The sequence below is a fragment of the Poecilia reticulata genome, linkage group LG9 (assembly GCF_000633615.1).
Source record: "Poecilia reticulata strain Guanapo linkage group LG9, Guppy_female_1.0+MT, whole genome shotgun sequence".
Taxonomy (NCBI): Eukaryota; Metazoa; Chordata; class Actinopteri; order Cyprinodontiformes; family Poeciliidae; genus Poecilia; species Poecilia reticulata.
Genome location: NC_024339.1, coordinates 10726744 through 10746796, shown reverse-complemented (window position 1 = coordinate 10746796; position 20053 = coordinate 10726744). Strand labels below are relative to the sequence as shown.

Genomic DNA, 20053 nt, shown 5'->3' with positions numbered 1-20053 from the left:
AAGGTAGCTCTTATATTCTCCCACCATTAGAGGGAGTAAGAGGATTTTGTTTTCCAACAGATGGCCATTTCTGCAGATGCTTAGGAATGTGAGGCACCATCCAAGTTTCTTATAAGATGTAGGTCTGTGAACTGAGATGGTTGAGATACATCTTTTGGATCAGATAATATTTTTTTCAGCTAATGTGAGTATTATTCAACAGAGAAACAGCCCCACAGCATCACAGATCCTCCACTATACTATAGTGGCGATGAGGTCCTTTTGCACATGTTTTGCACATGATGGTTTGTTTTACCAGAAACTGACTCATTCTTTTGGTGTGATTGTACCTGGACGTTGGATTTCACAAGTACCCAATCGGAAAAACAAGAATTCCCCCCTGCTGGGAATACAGAATGTTGTGATTATTGCCAGTATAAATCCCCTTTTAGCAGTTCTGACAGTGTTGTAAAATATTTCATTGTGACCAAGTTCCTTTGGTGTTTCAAGACATAAAATGGAGAGAAATATATTATCAACTTCTATGGCTATTACTGGAAACTTAAAAACAACAGCAACCTTATAACCACATTTTCTGACTCATCTCACAGTTTGGAAACTAACTGAACAGAAAAGTCTCATCTGATTAAATCACACAACAGGTACATCAGATCAGGCTGTACTAAAGACACTTTAATTAAGTCTGCCTCTCCGTATTGAAAATGCTTTTTGTTGTTGTTTATCTAAGGTACATTTCTCATCTTAAATGTGCCTGAGCTGTTAACTGTGTGTCACTTGAATTTAGCTGCTGAAATAAATCAACTTTTTGATATAAACTCCACATTGTTACTCTCATCATGCCAACGAGTACTTTCTCCTGATTGGCATGCAGGAGAACCATCTAATGGTTGCTACGGAGACCTGTTGGCTCAAAGATGGGCCTTTTAGATGCAGTTTTCCATGTGTGAACTTAGGAGATGTTTTACCTCCATTTCATCCTCATCACTGTGTGACATAGCAAGATACATACGAGTCCATGTCCAGCTGGAAGCCTGGTACCTGTGTCAGGTCTTGGTTGTTTCCCAAGCAAAACAAAAAAACATTGATAACTAAATTTCCTGGCAAGTTTGAATAATTTGAAAAATTAGTTTTTAATATTGCTGTCCGTAGATTTATTATGATTTTTTTTTTCCTTTGGCTCTAATCAATCAGTCAAGTTTATTTGTATAACACATATTAACGAAAAGGCAATTCAAAGCATCATGAAAACACAAAAATACAAAAGTCATAGAAGACACCACACAGTCAACATTGAGAAAAACAGAACACATTACATTTTACGAAGTGCCATATGATTCAAACTCTGATATATGTAGAGTTTGAATTACTCCCTTAAATGTTTTCTATGTGTTTTTTGTAATTGTTTTACACTTTACTGTAACGTTTTACTGTAGTATTTACAGTCATTTTTTTATCTAGCCAAGAAAATCAACACTGTGATTAAAAATCTGTTTTTTAACAGTTTTCTGATCAGATCTGAAGTTATTGCTATCTAAATAAAGCTGATCTGGATCACTCTGTTCTTCAAAAACAAACTCAACCCTCTAGTGAAAAGTTAGCAAACCTTTTTTTGTGTGTGTGCATGCAGGAACACCTTTTATGAATTAAGAAATCTTCTCCAGAATGCCAGCTTATCCCACATCCTCCTCAGTTTTCCTTTTTTGGTGCTCAAATTATAAAGCTGGACTCCTGCTGTTCCCTCCAAAACACACATGCTTCACCTCAACCCAGAGGGAAACCAACAGGTCACACATGCTTCTCCAAATCCTCCATGTGTGATGGGTGTGTGTGTGATCATTGCACATATCTGATAAGTATCTAGCTTCATGAAAAAGTATTAAAAAAAAGAAGGTGGAGCAGATGCCCAAACTTGCAAGCAATGAAGCCCTGATCCATTAAAGGAAAAAAGATGTTCAGTTTTGCCTTTTTTTTTTTTGCACAACAGGCTTTAATGGATTGCGAGGGAATGGGATTTGCTTGATCTGATATTTGTGGCCCATATGCTTCTCGGTGACTGACGCTGAATCTGGTGATGATATGAGGCCTGTTTGATCATCATGATGGAGCAGAAAGAGAAAAAGAAACAAACACAAGTCAGCCTTAAGAAACATGCATACAGTGTTTATTTACAACCAGGACACATTAAATAAAACTACAAAGATACTTCACTTATACAAAAGATAGATTATATCCCATTCACATACAAAATAACAATAATTTACTGTATAAATTAACATTTCACTATATTTCGCTATTTACAATTTGATGAAAACATTTTGGCCCCTGGTGACAGTTTCCCACAGGGTCTATGCTATTGCTTTCATGTCATCGAGCACTTCAGGACATTTGCAACAATCTGAAGGGGGGGAGATGTGGACATTTCTGAGTACTCCGAAAGAGACGTAGCGTGGAATCTTCCGACCGACTGGAGGACGGGACAGAAGACGGGAGTTTGCATAATTCACCAGGCTAGCCAAACAAATGTACCCTTGTTAGATACCGACTGTCACATTTGATTAGCTTGTGTTTGACTTGAAAGCGCATTAATTTCCCCGTCCCACTCCTCTCCACGCATGGTCAGCTCTGAACATCGCAGACCCAGGGGCGTCTGCTCACATCCTGCAATCACTGCAGCTGAGCAGATGAGCACAAGACAGCATTGAGTCACTTTTTTATTTTATTTTTTTTTACAAACTTCTAATTGGGAGACAGCGATGCATTATTCTTTTTTAATTGATTCAGATCCTGCATGAATCTGTTCACTGCTTCAAGTGCTCAGGTTGTTGATCAGGTCATTTTGATTCATTTTCAACATAATCTAAATGCAACCAAGGATAAGTACCGTTTTGTTTTGTAAGTACGAGCGAAACCAAGTGCATTGAGTGAAGAAACCACCTCAGGCGTCATAACCCCACGCAAGAAAAACCAACTGCTGATGGCACAATGGTAGATTCTGACCTTTCTGAAGTGGTTAATATGTCACAGCTGCAAACTTAACGTCGGCTTGTCGGTGGCACTGCTGAGCACTTTCTGAGTGTATCGTTTGCGTTCAACCTTTCGGGCCTGAAATCTGCGTGACAAGTCCAAAAACTCGAGAGTCTGTTGGTTCTCAAGACACTCTAAGGCTGCCTACGCGTTCCACTTTAGAGCTCGCCAAATGAGAACGTTTAAAATAAAAGCAGATGGGTCTCTCGAATGGTTTGCTGAGACAATAAAATCAAAGAGTGGTCATAAATATCTCTGTTTCCACAATGAATTATAGGATATACAACAATATTCACCCCCTTTCTCCTGCAATCAAAAGACTGAGAGTTAATGCGAACAATATGTTCAGTAAATGTCCAAGACTACAAGTAAGAGCACACAAATTAAACAAAATATATGTTTTTATGAAGAGTTGCTTTCCTGATGGCGGCGGATTTGCTTCCCCTCGCACACAAAATCTGGCATTTTTCCAAAGATAGAAATCCTGTCTTGGGAATCTCACTCCTCATATCTGCACCGGTTCTGAAGACTGTGAGGGTTCCCGGTCGACATAAAGACAGAAACAGATGTGTGGAATCCGATGCAGGGGAAGAGGAGATCCTTAAGGCACTTGAACACCATGAAACCGGAAAGACTCCCACCCACAGCGTAAGCGGGAAAAACAAGCCCCCAGATCTTCCCAAGACTCCCAAACTGGCAGCTTGTCAGGAAGAAAACAAATCCCAAACCTTCCTGTGACTTCTTCTCTCCACCCAAACGTTGGAGCAAAAGGTGGGTGAGGGAGCTCTCCTTCACTCTGATCAGCACCTAAAGTGCTACGATATCTCAGTGTACTGTTGATTTCCTCTCCCAGGTTATCATGACAAACACATCAAGGAGAAAAAGAAAGAAGCTCAAGATTAGCGTTTGCAAACAGAATAGAAAAGACAAACATATACAAGTCTTTGGAGGGAAAACGTCTCTGGTTTTGACAGCAAATGTTCTTCTGTATGAGGCAGTTAGGAGTTTATGTGAAACTGTTAAGCTTTGACTGCAGGTGTTTAGGTGTGAGTTTTCACTGATGAAGCTGCAGCCTGGAGGGATTTTAGAGGTATGCTGATTGCTGAGGACGGCTGCGATGGATGAAAACGGCCCCCTACGTGTTGAGAGCGTCTAGATCTTCTTCCATCCAGTCTCTTAGCTCTCCTCTCTGTTGCTGTGACCCTCCTTCTTTGGTGCTAAGAGGAATGGGAGTGCCTTGTCTTTTTTGTTGTTTTGGCCAAAAGGCCATTTAAGCGGCAGTCACTGAGTCAGTTGCCTTTAGTCACTCATTCGTTTGCTTATTAGTGAAGCGCCTTGTTGGATTTCACTGTCTCAGGGCCATGTCATCCGACGGCCCTTGAGCAGAGTATTTGTGGACGGCGATAAAGGTGGAGAGCAGCATCAGCAGCAGCATTAGTGGCCCACTAGAGGGCTGAGGTCCCCATGGTGGTTCTTTAGCTTCTTCTTGAAGAGGGAGATGGTGGAGGGCCGGTACAGGATGATCCACGGCTCGGAGGACACCGTGCTCTGGCTGCAGCTGTCTGAGCCACTGACTGTCGGGATGTTCGGCGTCCTGGAGGAGAAAATAAGCGGCAGATGAAACAAAAAGCAAAAAAGAAAGCTAAACTTAGAGCAAGTACAGACAAACACTCTGGTACTTGTTATTAATGTGTTCTTTACAGTTTGTTTAATCTTTCTTCAATATTTGCAGCTGCCTGCTGGTCAACTGGAGTTCACAATTTAAGCCACTAGATGGCACTACATACTTCAGACTGGATCTTTAATTGTCCACCTTTGGTAATTTTATATTAAAAATCTACAATACTAACAGTTAAAATGGTGTAAAGTAAGGAATTCATTGAAATAATAATAGAAAAAAATATAATGATCCTGGTGTGGAAAAGTATTTATCACCTTACAAATTTATTTAGTTTTGTTTGCTTGTTTGTTTTTGTCCAATTTAGATGTTTCAGATTGCAAAATAATTGAGGCAGTTTCAATCATTTATTTATTTTAATCCTCTGTAATAAAACTGAATTTCAAAGAACCTCTGTTCTTTATGCAGTTCAGATTTGACCAATAAAAACAGAACATTTTGAGCTGGAGACGATTAAATGCTGCCCATATTCCTAAAGCCATTCAATGAGGAATCTGTGAATCACACATCAAAATTGTTAGTCAGGTCTTCAGTTTTATTCTGCTCACATTGTTTGCAGCACAGAAATCACTCACAGAGAAAGTCCACATTGACCTGAGTTGCTGTTAGCAATACAAAACTTGTGACCCGCAAACTCTTTACACATTTTATTTAGTGCTTGCATTAGAACTACTGGTTTTTGCTACCTATCGTAGGTTACACATTTTTGTCAATAAAATAAAATCAGCAACAAAAAAAATTGACAAACAAACATATTATTAAAATAGAGGCATACAAGTAGTCACATTTCATGATTTAGGAAGCATAAGATGATACAGTGAGTCAGATGACTTTTTAAATTGGCTCAAGGTGACGGATTTAAGTGTTTACACTGAACATGGACTTACGATGGTCTGATCTGATCCGGGACGGACATTGATGCTAGCTACTCATTTTGCTCTTTTTGTTTGTGAAAGCAGGTGACGTATTGCTAATATTTCATATTACATAAATACCCTGTTCTTCTCTGTACAATTTACATGTTTATTTAGCAGCAGATTTTTAGCTCTTGCAGTTGGTAATTTATCTAAGATAGTTACATTTCCTGCTCAGTAAAGTTCCGTCTGAACTGCTGTACGCCTAAAGTGCTCCTAAAGAGTGTTTCATCAGTTTTCCCTTAGTACGATTTTAATATGTAGAAAGGCATCATGGTAAAAAAGAAACCACTTATGAGGCTTGATTCCACAGAATGCTTCACCTTTTGGGAACTACTTTTCACATAAATATAACTTTTTACACTCTGAGGTTTGAAATCTGCAAATGTCACGTCAGGAATGCAGTGAAATATCACAGATGAAGGGTTTAACATTTGCCGCTTGGTGGCTCTCGGTTCTAATATCGTCATACTTACTTGACCGTGACGTGGAGCAGCAGCTTGGCCACCATCGCCACCACCGTCAGTATGAGCAGAGCAGCCAGAGCGTAGATGGTCCACACTGCAGAGAAAAGGGAGCCACTCAGTAACAAGACATCAAACATCCTGCCACAGTAACAAAAACAAACCCAAGCATGCTGGAAAGATTAGCAAGCGAACAGCTATTTGAGCGTTGCTGGCACACCTGCTTGCAGTGTTCAGCCAGCAAATTGTCAAGAAATGGTGACACATTATCAGCGCACATCTGTTCTCCTCTGGCTGAGGAAAACACAAGGTAGTTGGATGAGGCAAAGCATGTGGGACTCTGGGAGAGGAATGTTTGCAGGAATCAGCAAAGCACAGGACGCCCGCGCTTTGCTTTGACAAAACGTCTGGTTGGGATCATTGGGGAAATTCAAAGTTACTTCACTTCTGAGTGATTGTCAGGTAGAAACAGCACTTTAAGGTAGAGTCACACTTGGTCTGAACATGTAGAAGCATTTCTGCGGGGGAAAAAAAGTTGATCTGAACAGTTTCAGAGGGAAGAGTTCATGCTTAGATTTGAGTATGGTGGGGTGTTAACATACTAGTGCTGTGGCCGGTGGTCTCGCCGCGTCCAGCCCACTGACCTGGCATGTTGCGCTCGGGTTTGCCGGGGCTGGACGTGATCACGTAGAGGATGTGCGAGGTGCGTCCGTTGGCGGTGCTGTTGGATCCCTCGGTGACGCTGCTGGACAGCTGAGGGCCCAGCGTGCTGGAGGCGTCTTTGCTCTCTTTTTCATCCGAGCCTCTGGGAATTGTGGTCCTGGCGTCCTGCCTTCTGAGAGCTGAACAGAAAATGAAGACGCTTTTTAAAACCATCTACCAGCAGGTTTAGATTTTTAATTTTCCTCTTGAGAATGAGCTAATCCCAAAATTAATTGATGACCTGGAGGATGATGTCAAATTATACAGCAAAGGGAGGAGTGAATATTTAGTGCTAATATGATTTTTAACAATAATTCAGAGCTGTGAGGCTGATCAGCGTTTTCAAAAATGGCCTAAAATTGGCAGCTTCCCACATGGAAAAGCTAAATAACTTCTGAAAATGGATAATTCTTCTTCTTCTTCATATTATTATTATTATTATTACACCATGTAAAAGAGAAACAGTTCAAATAAATGATTAAAATTTAGACAATAAGCAGGTTGAGTGTAGTTAAACTTTTGACTGCAACTGTACAAAGTGATTTAATAAAGTGTCAGTTAAAATGAGAAGTTTAATTTCACTTTTTAAACCTGCACTTTATTCATCCATCATTGATTGTAATTTAATTAGATTTTTTTTCAGTCAAACCAGGAAAACTTGCATGTTTCTGCTTTTCAATACTAAATATTATGTTGTTTTAAATTTTATGCAGTTATTTTTTGTAGAAAACGTTTAAAATTAAAATCTGTTTATTCTGTATTTAATATGCATATGTGTTTTTACCAATGTACCTCAAACTGATAATGTATTGATGAATATGATGAAGTTGTTCTCATGAAGTGAACAGCTCACCAAACGGTCTTCATTAAAGACCCGGAACCACAAGTAAAGACTTCTCCATCCCAGCTCGTTTCTGTCCGCCATGAATGGTGGTCGGATCCGAAAGGAGCGTGGGATATTTTTCCTACTTTTCACATAATCGCTCGACCTGACTGTGATGTTCCCGGAACGTCCCACATGTTTCCCATTTGCAGGCAAAATGGCATGCTTCAAACCCAGTCACAGCTGAAATGCACCACCATCCTCATCTGAGAGCGTTTACCCTGAAATTACAGCCCAGCCTCCCAGCCTGCCACCATGGAGATACAGAACGGATTTAGTGGCGATTATCAAACTCGGTGATCTTTCTTCTCTCTCGACGTGGCTCCTTGTTCTGTTCGCCTACTGCATCGATGTAAAGTTTGCTTTCAGCCTTTCAAAACAGGAGCTCTGACTCTACGTGGTGACCTTTTTCTGCATTGCGTCTCTATTTCTTGGCTACGCGACGCCTCAAAGAAAACAAGAGCCACACCTGTGAAGAGGCCAGGAGATTCTGACCTCCTGATATTGTTAAAGTGTAACTCCACCGAGGCAGAAAAATGACAGGAATATAAATAGCGACAGAGAGGGAGGAGCGGGAACAGACTGCATCGTTCTGTGTCAGCTTGTGAGATTAAATGTCACCTACACCTTGTTATGTCATCTTACGACTTACGCGTCCTTTTAGAAATTATCATAATATTAAAATTGTGCAAAACACAGCAGGGCAGTCTGGGAAAAAACAAACATGTGGCTTTAAATTCACTGCAGTTTTCCCAGCTGTTTTTCACAGTAAAATTGGATTATAAGAAGGTGCACTGACAGTACTATGTACATATTTGTCCAACATATTTGCTTTGAGGTTCAGCAGGGAGCAAACTCTGGAAAAGCCAAGCAGCCTGCTGACAATGGAGCAAGTTCCTTGAAAAACAAATTTATCCAGACACGCAGGATCATCTGCAGCTGCGGAGAGAGATCTACAGCGCCTTGCGAAAGGTTTCACAGAACGATGAATGCCAATGACCTTATTGCAATTTTATGTCATAGACCAGCAAGAGGTGGTTCAAAACTTCAAAACGGAAGAGAATCAAAAAAATGGTTTCAACATTTTTGCATGTAAGATCTGAAAAGTGTGGAGTGCATTCTTATTCCTATGAGTCAATACTTTGTAGAAGAGTTTAAACGCAGTCGGGTTGGATGGGCAGCATGTGGGAACTGGAACTTTCAAATCTTTCCACAGATTCTCAGGTGTATTTAGAGCCAAACTTTGACTGGGCCATTCTAAAACCATTATCTTGTTTCTCTGTACCTACTGAGAAAAAACATGTCCCCACAGTATGATGATGCCAATATGATTTAATTTGGTTTAGTTTAATTTAGTTTAGTTAATCACAATTCATATACCATGATATATATTTAGAAACTATTTACTTGAAATGGAGTTATGTAGAAGTATAAACTTATTTGATCCTGCCAACTTTCTTTTATATGCGTTACTTTTTGCACATTATTCATTTACAGAACAGGAAATAAGAAATATATTTGCATATAAAATAAAATGAACAATAATAAAAAACAGAACAACTTCTTTTGTAACAGCTGGATAACATAACTCAAACCATTTGTTTCAATCAAACATAAAACCTCCGACATCGTTTTTGAGAAAGTAGTTGGCTTCATTTAATATAGTTCACGATTTAATTTCTTATTTTAAACTGAGTTATGTCTTTATATTGTTTCAATTCAACATTTGACCAGTTCCACAAAGCCACTCTTCACACACAGATACACACACACACACACACTTTTCTATCAGGATGGACTCTCTGATTTTTAAATTGACTTATAACTCATCTTCCTGCCACAGAACATATCTTGATGATTTTGTGACTGGTCTCAAACAAAAACTGCAGTTTTAAATTTAACCAGATCACAAAGATTCAATATATTTGACTTTAGACATTATGTGTTTGCGATATACTTCAAAGTAAACTAATATGCAATGTTTTTCTTTCAGCTAGTCTCTCATAAAAGCCAGATTTGTAAGGTAAATGACTGATAGTTGTACCTCATGAGAATCAGACCTAACAGGAGAAAACTTAACTAAAACTGCTGAACAAAATGCTATCAAGTCAGCACACAGACAGCAGTAGGTTTATAGGATGCAGTCGTAATTAATCTTACCTTGGTACAAAAGAGCGAAGCCATGAGCCTGATTGGTGCGATCCGAGAAGAAGTACAGAATGACAAAGTCTCCTGTGATGTTCACCAGCCCCCGCGGCGGGCTGCGCCAGTCGAAGCGGGCAACCACCTCCCTGGTGTAGCCGTCCAGAAGCTCCACCATGTCGGTCTGGTCGGAGATGTCGAAGAAGGTGAAGTTGAAGAGGATGGCGTAGGATCCGGGGACCTGGATGGTCCAGTAGCAAACGCGGCTGGCGGCATATTTGTCAGGGAAGTCTGGGGAGTAGATCACTCCAGCGGGGGACGTGTAGTTCCCGCCACAGGCGCCAACCCGGACTGAGGGCAGGAGGAGACGAAGCACGTCAGAGATGAATGCTTTTCTAAAGATGGTCTGATCCTGAAATAAGCTCAGGTATGAACTGGTAACAGAGATACTCAAAAGGCAGCATGGCACTGGATTTAAAAAAAAATCAACATGATGTGCAGGGTTTTATATAGGTAAATAATTTAAATAGCAGTTTTAATCCTGATGAAAACATTTTTTATTACCACATACATTTTCTTAGGCTGGTAGCTAAAGCTGCAGGCAGACATGAGTTGAATTACATCATAATTTCAGACTTTTATCGATTTATTTGAGGATTTAACAAATAACTAGAAACTAGAAATTGGTTTATTTCATGCATTTCTGTGTTAAATCTTTGTGTAAATACTGTGAAATGCTGAAACTGTGGCATTTTAATCAAAGTTATCACACTGTGAGGATCTCATACCACCTGTGAGTCTTGTCATCGCACCAGTAGAAAACTGTTTGCAGTTATTGTCAATGCGGACAAATTTAATAAAAGAAAAGGTTGACGCTGCTTTCTACAGCTGACACTTTACATTGTTCCTCAACTTGTTGCATTGTTGATTGTTTAGAGCCTGAATTTTATCCCTGTGTTGTTTTTGTCTGCTGATTCCCCTCTGGAACAGTAAAGTATATTCTATTCCATTCTGTTGTAACCATTATGTATTTCAAAAATATGTCAATATTGAACAAAATAAATATGAATATTCATGGTACACTGCAACTGTGACATGTGGAAAATCTAAATTTATTAGGTCCATGTAATATCAAGCAGGCACTGGGTGCTAACTTTCAGGCTCACAGAAATCACTGCAAAGTTTTCACCACACAGTTTTGTCAAACTTTCCCCTAAGAACTTAATTTTTCCACCAAACTGCAGCACAGGCATGAGAAAAATGCCTCAGCGGCGTTTACCGTCAAAGACGATGACCCAGCCGTCTCCTCCGCAGGGCTGAGTGTGATCGCCGAAGCAAACGTGGTTACACTCCATGCTGGACGACTCCACATGGTCTTGCAGGTCTGCTTCGTTGCCACAGAAGCAGGCATAACCTGACTCCATGCCAGCAAGCTGCAAAACAAAAAGTTTGGAACAAACTCCAGTCAGTGATTTTCATTTGAAATCAATTTGGCAAGGCAGACACGGAGACAAACCCTCCAGGGTCTCAAGTCTGCTGACTGAGAAGCAACACAATGAGATATTCTCAGCTGTTAGAGAAAAATAAATGCTGAAAATATACCAACAAATACCATAAACTGTTGACTTTCTGGGGTCTTTTAAATATCAAAAATCACATTTATGTTCATTGCTGTTTACATTTAATTTGTATGGATTAGCAAACAGTATTTTTACCCCTTAATGTTTTCACATTTTCCCAATTTACAGCTGCAAACATCACAGCTAAAAATCGTGTGTAGGAAAGATGTAAGCTGATATTGACAAATAAAATCACCTCTGCATATTTTTTTATGTTGCCCAGTTGCACTCTTCATCAAGTCTAACTGAACTTAAACTTTTTTGTGAAGATTAGACACAAATTTTAGTCTTTATATGTGCAAAGAAAGGCATGCACCAAAGGATTTGCAGCATTAACTGCAGCAAAAGGCTCTTCTACACAGTATTAATTCTGGAAGTCTGAATGTGAATTTATGCCACACTTTTCAGTTTTTTTTTTAGTTATTATTTTGAAAAGCATACATCAGTTCCCTTCCTTTTTACAATTAGCTGTAAAAACGTTTACACTGATCCGTCAAAAAAAAAAAAAAAATCCACTGAGATACAAAAATGCTTGAGATTGGAACATGACGAAATGGGAAAAGGTTTAGGGGTTTGAATACTTTTATAAGGTGTAATGTGAACGGAGAAACTCATACAGCTTTAACCATAAAAACAAAAGTTAATGATAATTAGTTCCTTAAAGATTTGTAACATGACAGCAAAAAAAAGTTAAAAACTTCACCCCTAAACGTCCTCCCAGGCACTGGGAACACTTGTTCTCAAAAGAATCATTGTCTTTCATTCAAAAAAGACACCATTGTTCCAATTTCTGGGCCGAGATGAATTTGGTGAATTGAAGGTACGGGCAACATTTCCCACCCTCCATGTTTTGTGTCATGAAACAGGAATTCATTCAGCCTCTGCTCGCCACACAAGCCGTAAAATGAAGAGACAGATTTATGCCTCGCTCAAAAAGTCATGTGGGCTCGAGATTCTCAAGTATTTATTGTTTGTCAAGGACAATAACAGTAAAACAAAAACTAGCAGCCTCTTTCTGCAGCATGTGCACAGCTAGCAGGTGAAAAGGACTCATCTGTGTCTGTCATTGTGGACGGAGCTGGGGCGGATCTGCTGGGACAGAAAATCAACACCTGGCGCAGTCTGTGGTGGCAACAATTGTTGTGATGGAAAAATGAGAAAAACCTTTCAGAGGAGGTGTCCAGTGGGCTAACAGCCATTCATTTCCCGCTGTCAGGCCTAATTATTGGGATAATTTGTCATCTGCAGACTGGTTTAAGGCAGCATGTTTGATGGCTGAGTAATAAGGTCATTCAAATGACAACAAAACGAACCATCATTCACGCCACAACTGAGCTGAAGACTAGTTTAAGTGCAATCTGGACAATATTTAATCCAACAGGTGGACAAAAAAAAGTCCTTCAGGTGTTTGTTTTGTCCTTGAAGTTGCACATTTTCCTTTCTTTCAGCGTACTGTGACGTCAAGGTAAATCTCACCGAGTATTTCTGACTTCGACAGAAGTTGATGCAGGTCTGGATCGTGAGTTTGTTGGAGATCTCATGGACTCCAGGGAGAGTCGGAGGATGACCGGTGTCTTTGAAGCAGCCCAGGTTCCCAGGCACTGCAGAGAGACAGGATTAGGAGATTGGGGTTATTTTTATGTAATTTATTGAACATTTAACTTGACATTGTGCAAGGTCAGAATTAAATACATAAACACTCAATTGAAATTAATTATTGAATAAATAAACTGTTTGCACTTCTTGTTATTAGCATTCTGGAAAAGATATGCAAAAAGAGAATGAATCTGAAGAGGTGCAAAGATGCATGAATAGTTGTATTTACTGTCTTTCATTCTCTACAGTTTCCCTCCATCCTGACCAAACAGATGCAGATAAGAGATGGAGCATTTTCATATCACAGCTCTGTAGTTTTATCTGTCTGCCTCCTTTAATCCACAGTATATTTATTAAATTGAGTCCCATCTCAAATACCATCTCTTTAAATCTAGCAAAGTGATTACACACTCCAAAGCCTTTAAATTCAGCATAATAGCCCAGGAAGAGACAATAAAGCCTCTGGCAGTCCATGTCCCATTTATGATTTGTTTTTCATATAAATTGGCTTTCTTGTGTTTTACTGCAGCATTGTGAAGTGCAACAAATTTGACAAACAGTAATACATTCACAAATTGAAAGCTATTTCCATGGGAAGCAAGAAAAAAAAATGTTCCTTTGGAGGGGTATCATCCAGCTACAGGGCGCAGAAGACCTCATTAAAACAAAGATGGACGAGGCATGAGCAAAGATTGTCAATCACGCTTTTGGACACAACTGGAATGCAAAATTGAAAGCTGTGAGATATATATTGCTGTTACATATCAAGGGATTTATTCAATCACAAGTTGGATATCAAACAGAGGAACGTTTGTTTTTGGTGCAGTAACAGCATCTCGGTCTCTGGATGCAAAGTTTGACGAGTCCGGAGACTGCAGGGCTGTTCGTCCCCCGATGCTGCGTTGTCCCAGAACTGAGACTCTCAGCAGCAGTCGTCAAAATAACAAGCAGAGCCGCTGACGGCAGCCAGCACCAGCACCAGCACCAGCACCAGCGAGAAGCAGTTTCACTCTGCTGTCCTGGTTCTGTTTTGGAACGAACTGATAATATGCAAACAGAAACATCATGGACAGACCATAAATTTGGATTAAATATTTACAACCTCGTTGCGGTCAAAACATCTTGCGTCGATCTGACCTTGATAAAGACCACACACGCACGCACACACACACACACAGACGGTTTGGGTCTATGGTGTTGGTGCCAGAGTTAACTTTTCAGCTGGCACGAAGACTTTCTGCCATCCCCAGTGAGATTCTGCAAATTCTTTCTGTTTATGAAAGAATTAAGCACAAAGGCTTTTCAGAAAGAAAAGTGTGACATGTTTAAGATTCCGCCACAGACTGGTGGGTACAAGGAGAAACGGCACGAAACAGACACATTCTCAATTGTTGGCCGCAAAGCGACCGTTATTTGGTCTTCCACCGCACTGTGTTTGACAAATGACTCAGCATTTGAAGACAAAGTCGTCTAACTCTGTCGCACAAGCAATGAATCATGTGCAGCATTCTTTTTTGTTGTTGTTGTTTTTTTGAGCTCCAGCCAAGCCACAGCTTCAGAGGAGGGTAAATACGGTTGCTTGGGTCATTTACTGTGACACGAAGGAACACACTGCCTAAGTTAGGAGCAGGATTATATGACAGGTTAAAGGGAAATAAGAAAGTAATGAGAGAGTTTGAGGTTTTCAGTGTTTCATACAGAGAGCAAAGAGAGCTGGGGAAGCAGTTTTTTTATCATCTGTTGCTCAGGTATGCACTGGATTGACCCCTGAGGAGTGTGCACCGCGGGAGCAGAGATAAACACCTGGCTGGAAACCAGCAACCTCCCTCCAAGCAAGGCACTTCAGTGATGCCTTATGAAAAGCAAAGTGGGGGGAAAACTGCTTCTGCAGGGCTCAGCAGCTCAGATTAAAGGCAGAAATAATCTTTTCTTTTTTCGCTCTGCTTTGACATGAAGATTTCAGACTGCAGTCAATTTATCGTTCTTTGTCCTCGTCTCGTCTCATTTCGCGCCGTCGAGCGGCAGGTGGGATCGTATCACGCCGGAGCAGCTTTGGATTTTACGCGGATCTTTCTTGCGACGTTCCTACCTGTCTTTATCCCAAAAGTTGTCCTGCCTCAAAACTCCTGGAGAAAACAACCATCACAAACATCTGTGCTGCAGACTCAACGAGCACAAATATCCACTTAGAAAAAAAACACAAAAATGTTTAACACACTTCAAAGCTGCTGGTGGAATTTGGGCTTTAATGAGCCAAAGGGGAGAAAAGGAGGAAACACAAGGAGCTCCGATCCAGACCTATGAAAACCTCTGGAGATCGCAGCAGGACGGGGGCTCAGTTGGACCCGTACACTCACAGCTTGGTTTGTTTACCTTCCTGCACAGAAACGCAGAGCGCCTAACAGCAGATATATGTTCCTCGGTCAAGAACCCCCAAAAAACAGTGGTAAAGAGGAGAACAACACACGCAGGGATGAGGTTGAAACATCAAACATTTTGCGGCAGGCGCTGGCAGCGAGTTCATGCAAGCAGGTTGATGAGCTCAGGCGACAAACGTGTTATTATGGGAAGAAAATCTGAAATTCCTACGACATCTGGAGGGTTAAAAGCAAATACAGAAAACTCCAAAAACGCATTTAGAGGTTGTCTCTCTAATTATATTAAATTGACACAGTTATGGCTTTCTGCTTGATCTTCATAGCACAGTGTTCAAGATGAGGCAAGGCAGGGAACATGAGGTCAAATATTAGGTCACTGGAGTGCTGCAGGGATTCAGTTCAAAAGCCAAGATCACAATTTGTTCCAGCCAAAAAGACTACAAAGACGAGCAGTGATTGATTTTTAAACATGGTTATTTTTCTCTATTTCAAACAACTTGATTACTTGGAATTGTCTTTCTTGTGCTTTACTGAACGTAATAAATCAAGGGAGTGTCCTTTGGGAGTTAAAATATAAACCGAAAGTCAACAAATCCATAAAGAAAGGCTTTAATGTTGTTTATGGGTGTTTCTTTTCCCACTCTGGGCAATAACTGGGACAAATCTTTCTGTTTTATGGGAATGGTTTTTGATTTATTTATTCAAAAAAAGGAACATTTACAACAAGTTTGCAAAAAGCATTCAAAATCCCTTTGTCTTAAGTAATTAAACGAAGTGTTAATGACATCCCCATTACAAAACGGAACTATATGATACTGTCGTGAGATTGAAATGAGATTGTAAGACTTAATTCTTTATGTTTACAAAACAGTTAAGGTTTTTGTTAAAACTCAGACCAGATATAGTATTTGTCTGATTCTAATTTGGTTCTAATGCTGAAAATAAATTGAAAATGCTGGTTTTCATGTTTTAACAAAATGGTAGCAATGTGTTTAATAAATCTGAAACTGTATTTTAAAGAATCTCTGTTCAATGTGTAGTTACGTATCGACTACTTATGTAAATACTACTTTAGTTTGCCCTGATAGAAAGCTTGAAATCTAAAGTTAACATTAGCAGCTAACGTTAGCCATAAGCTATTCTCACAATCCTTCCTAAATATTAGTAAACTGGTTCCTTTTTCTGTCCAATATCCAAAAAACAAATAAAAATAAGTTGCTGTCGTGAATTTTAATGCTTTGTAATCAGGTATTGTCAGCTAACTTGATAAGAAGTCTACATTAGTCCACTCCATCTACAGAACAAGGAAAATCAAGAACACTTTCAGCAACTACAAAAAAAACAACAAAATAAAGTAAGCTAATTAAGCATAGAATCAAATCAAAGTATAAGCTGTTTTATTTGCTCTAAACAAACATTAAAAGTGTTACTTCTTGATGTTCCTCAGTAGGAACCACTGTGAGTTTCTGCCTGAGCAGTTCTGGGCGTGGGAACAGGAGCGGTCAGCTTAAAGAGGCTGATTGACAGAACCCACACAGATCAGAGATGAAATCTCCCCCGGGGGCTTTAACGTGTGGGTGATGGCATGAGGTTTGCATAATGAGTAATTACCTTCACAAAATAATAAATGAAAAATTTTCAGACTATTTTTCTTCTGCTCTCTTAAGTCGGTTCGGTAATTTTACTTTGTTGCTTCAACACGTCTAAGTATGGAAGATTAATCATTTTAAAACACATTTGCATTCAGCCAAAATCACATATAACTGTTCAACAGGTAACAGAATTGAATTAATATTTCCTCAGATTGTAAAAATCTGACGCCCAAAACAAAGTCATGCTCCTTTTCATTAGTATCGTAACTTAAAGAACATTTTAAACTCCTCCATGTCTTTCAGTTCTCATAAGAACCTCCTTGTTTCTAGCTGCACACTATTTGCATCTAACAGGCAGATTAACACTTAATACGATGCTGCAAATTCTTACAAGCCACGACGACGTATTGCTAACACAGACAGTTTCTATTAATTTCAAAAACACACCAGTAGAGGAGAGAAGTCCAACACCTGAGGATTTTGCAATCGCTGAGGCTGCCAGAGACAAAACCTCCAGAGAAAATAAATGCAGGCATGATGAGACAAAGTAAAAGACTGCTTTTCTCTGTACTGTTTCACATGCTTTACATTCTGGCAGCTCTGCAAAGCAAAACACATTATTATTATTATTTTTATTATTTTTCATTTGTAGCAGTGTTTAACCTTCAAGTGCCTCTTAATAGAAGTCAGTGTAGTATTACAGAATCTAATTTAGTTTTTGTTTGACTTGAGGGTGAAAAGAAAGCAAACTGAATAGACAAAATAGACAAAAATAACCAGTGTGAAAAATTAAAAATGATCATTTTAGTTGCATCACTGCTTCATTAACATCCAATCCAAAAGTCATTAGTGTTTGCACTAGAGAGCAGCAGTTAGGTTGAAGGAGTTTATGTGGGATTTTAAAAGCTCATTCCTCAAGTGCTTAAAGGAAGTAATTTAAAACAAAGATGCACTGAAGTCTTGGAAAGTCTTCCAGCAGCTCATGAATCCGACCCGAGCAGGTTAAGTGTTTAAGTTTAATGCGCTGCACCTCTGCTTTCTGTTCCTGTGTCTTTATTCCCTGCTTTGTCTCGTTTCTCGATGTGACTCGGCCTCGTTTATTACCGCTTTTGTAGTACGGTATATTCAATACGTAAACAAATACAGCTGCTGCATTTCGCCGAGCCTGTGATTACTCCAGTCGACTGCACCGCAGCCCACCAGAACATAAGGAAAAATGGAGAAATATGCCACAAAGCTCCCCCAGGACTTTCTGGAAACTCAGCATGGTTTGTCAAGAAGTGGGAGTTGCTGTTGTGTGTTTTAGCTGCTTTTGTTTATCTATGCGGATCATAAATTCTCCAGCCACTAAATGGAACACGTTTGCAACTTAAACTTGTTATTATTTGTCAGGAAGAGAAAAGGAATTAGAGCTAACCTACAGATTTACCGATGCATGTTTCTCAGTTTGCCTTTTGTGCAAACTACACAGGTAACAAATACATTTATAAGTGGAATCTGTGCGAGTGATTTTTCTTTGTTTGTGTGTGAGGTGGAGACTGCTACAACAAGACTGAGACAGAGCAGATCAATGTCCCCGCTTGGGGCCTTGGGATAGTGACTAACCATCTAATTAGAGGGAAGGGAGAAGAAGCAGGGCTTTAAATGAATAATTAGTGTCTTCTCTGAGTTCGAACAATGCAGGGAAGACATGAAAAATGGCCACCACACTGCATCGCCGCCTCTGCCGACAAACTAAATAGGCCGTGTCCCGAGGAGAGCCAGGAGACCTGATACCGGCGAGGTCTGGAGATGAAAAGACGAGCAGATACTTTGTGGCCACCGTAGGTGAAAGATAAGCACTTCATTTATCATCACATACTTTCCAAGACAGTAAAGTCTCATTCGTCTGGAGTGACAGGCTCCACTGCTTATCTGGGCACCAGACGCTTAACTTTAGAGTCTCTCACTTTCTTATTGCACATTTTCAAACTGATGTGAATAAACTTTTCTTCAAATGCTACACTGCAGAGTAAAGCCTCCTGATTCTTACATCATTCAGAATGAAAGACAACAACAAAAAAAAGAAAACACTGCATTTCTTACGCAGTGATACCACAAAGCAGCTGAAGACAACAACTGTGGAAAAACATGAAGACCTATTTTGTAAAAAGATGAGCGTGAAACAACACAAACATTTGAAATTCCCCAATCAGTCAGTAACAGGAGTATTAGTTTTGCCAATAATATGACTTTGAAGAACAGCATAAAAATATTATCATTATTTCACTGGAGACTGGTTTGTGTTGCTTTATTTAGAAGACATGATGTGAGTTCAGGTGACAGATTTAGGACTAAAATGAAATCTCAGTTTACAATTAGAACAATTTTGCTTGTTATTTTAAGAAAATAGATGCTTTTTTTGCTTAATTTTTTTATATTAGACTTTTCATTGCCTGTAAATGCTTTGCATTAGCATTTTTTTTGGACCGGAAGATTATAAATGCTGGGACACAGCCAACCTCGATTTCCTGCGACTTCTATGTAAATAACCTCCAACAACAATGATGGATTAAAATGTCATAAAATGACTGTTTTATAATTTTCTCTTGGGTGAATTTGATCTAGTGATTGGAGAACTCTGATCAAATGTCAATCCACTTTGGTCTCAACCTTCCTCAGACTCCCCGTTAGCTTCATACTTCAGGACCAACAAATCTGTTTCAACAGAGACTCACGAAGGCCAAACGAAAGTATTTGAGATTCATTTAAAGTTGCTTAGTTTACAACTCTGTCTACACCAGAAAGATTCATTAAAGAATAAAATAACCAAATAACTGCTGAATGTAGCAACGCTATGGACTATTTTACTAATGTTTAACATCCAGAAACACCAAGGAGGGACCAGAAGCATCTTTTCTAAAACACCTGCTATGGTCTGTTGTTCTTGCCAACACATCCATGACAGTGGTAGTTTAAATTTAGCAGCCTGGCAGATGATAAAAATGTTCCCTATACTAGGAAGAATCAATCATTTTGTTTCTTTGTACTTGTCAATGTCTTAAATGTAAAAGCAGAAAAA

At 39.6% G+C, this 20053-nt stretch overlaps 1 protein-coding gene across 2 annotated transcripts in view; it reads right to left on the bottom strand.

The window, feature by feature from the left end:
- Positions 1-2139: 2139 nt before the first annotated feature.
- The window catches only part of kremen1 (kringle containing transmembrane protein 1), a 75822-nt gene continuing 57908 nt past the window's right edge, over positions 2140-20053 (bottom strand). Inside the window, exons 4-9 of one of the 2 annotated variants that reach the window (XM_008417853.2) lie at positions 12903-13027; positions 11087-11240; positions 9826-10158; positions 6683-6922; positions 6093-6177; positions 2140-4618 (exon numbers count right to left, since the gene is read on the bottom strand). In XM_008417853.2, coding sequence (XP_008416075.1) covers positions 4459-4618; positions 6093-6177; positions 6683-6922; positions 9826-10158; positions 11087-11240; positions 12903-13027 — 1097 coding nt within the window. In that variant the 3' untranslated portion in view covers positions 2140-4458. The remainder of the gene's footprint in view (positions 4619-6092; positions 6178-6682; positions 6923-9825; positions 10159-11086; positions 11241-12902; positions 13028-20053) is intronic. The other variant, XM_008417855.2, reaches the window with a different exon arrangement.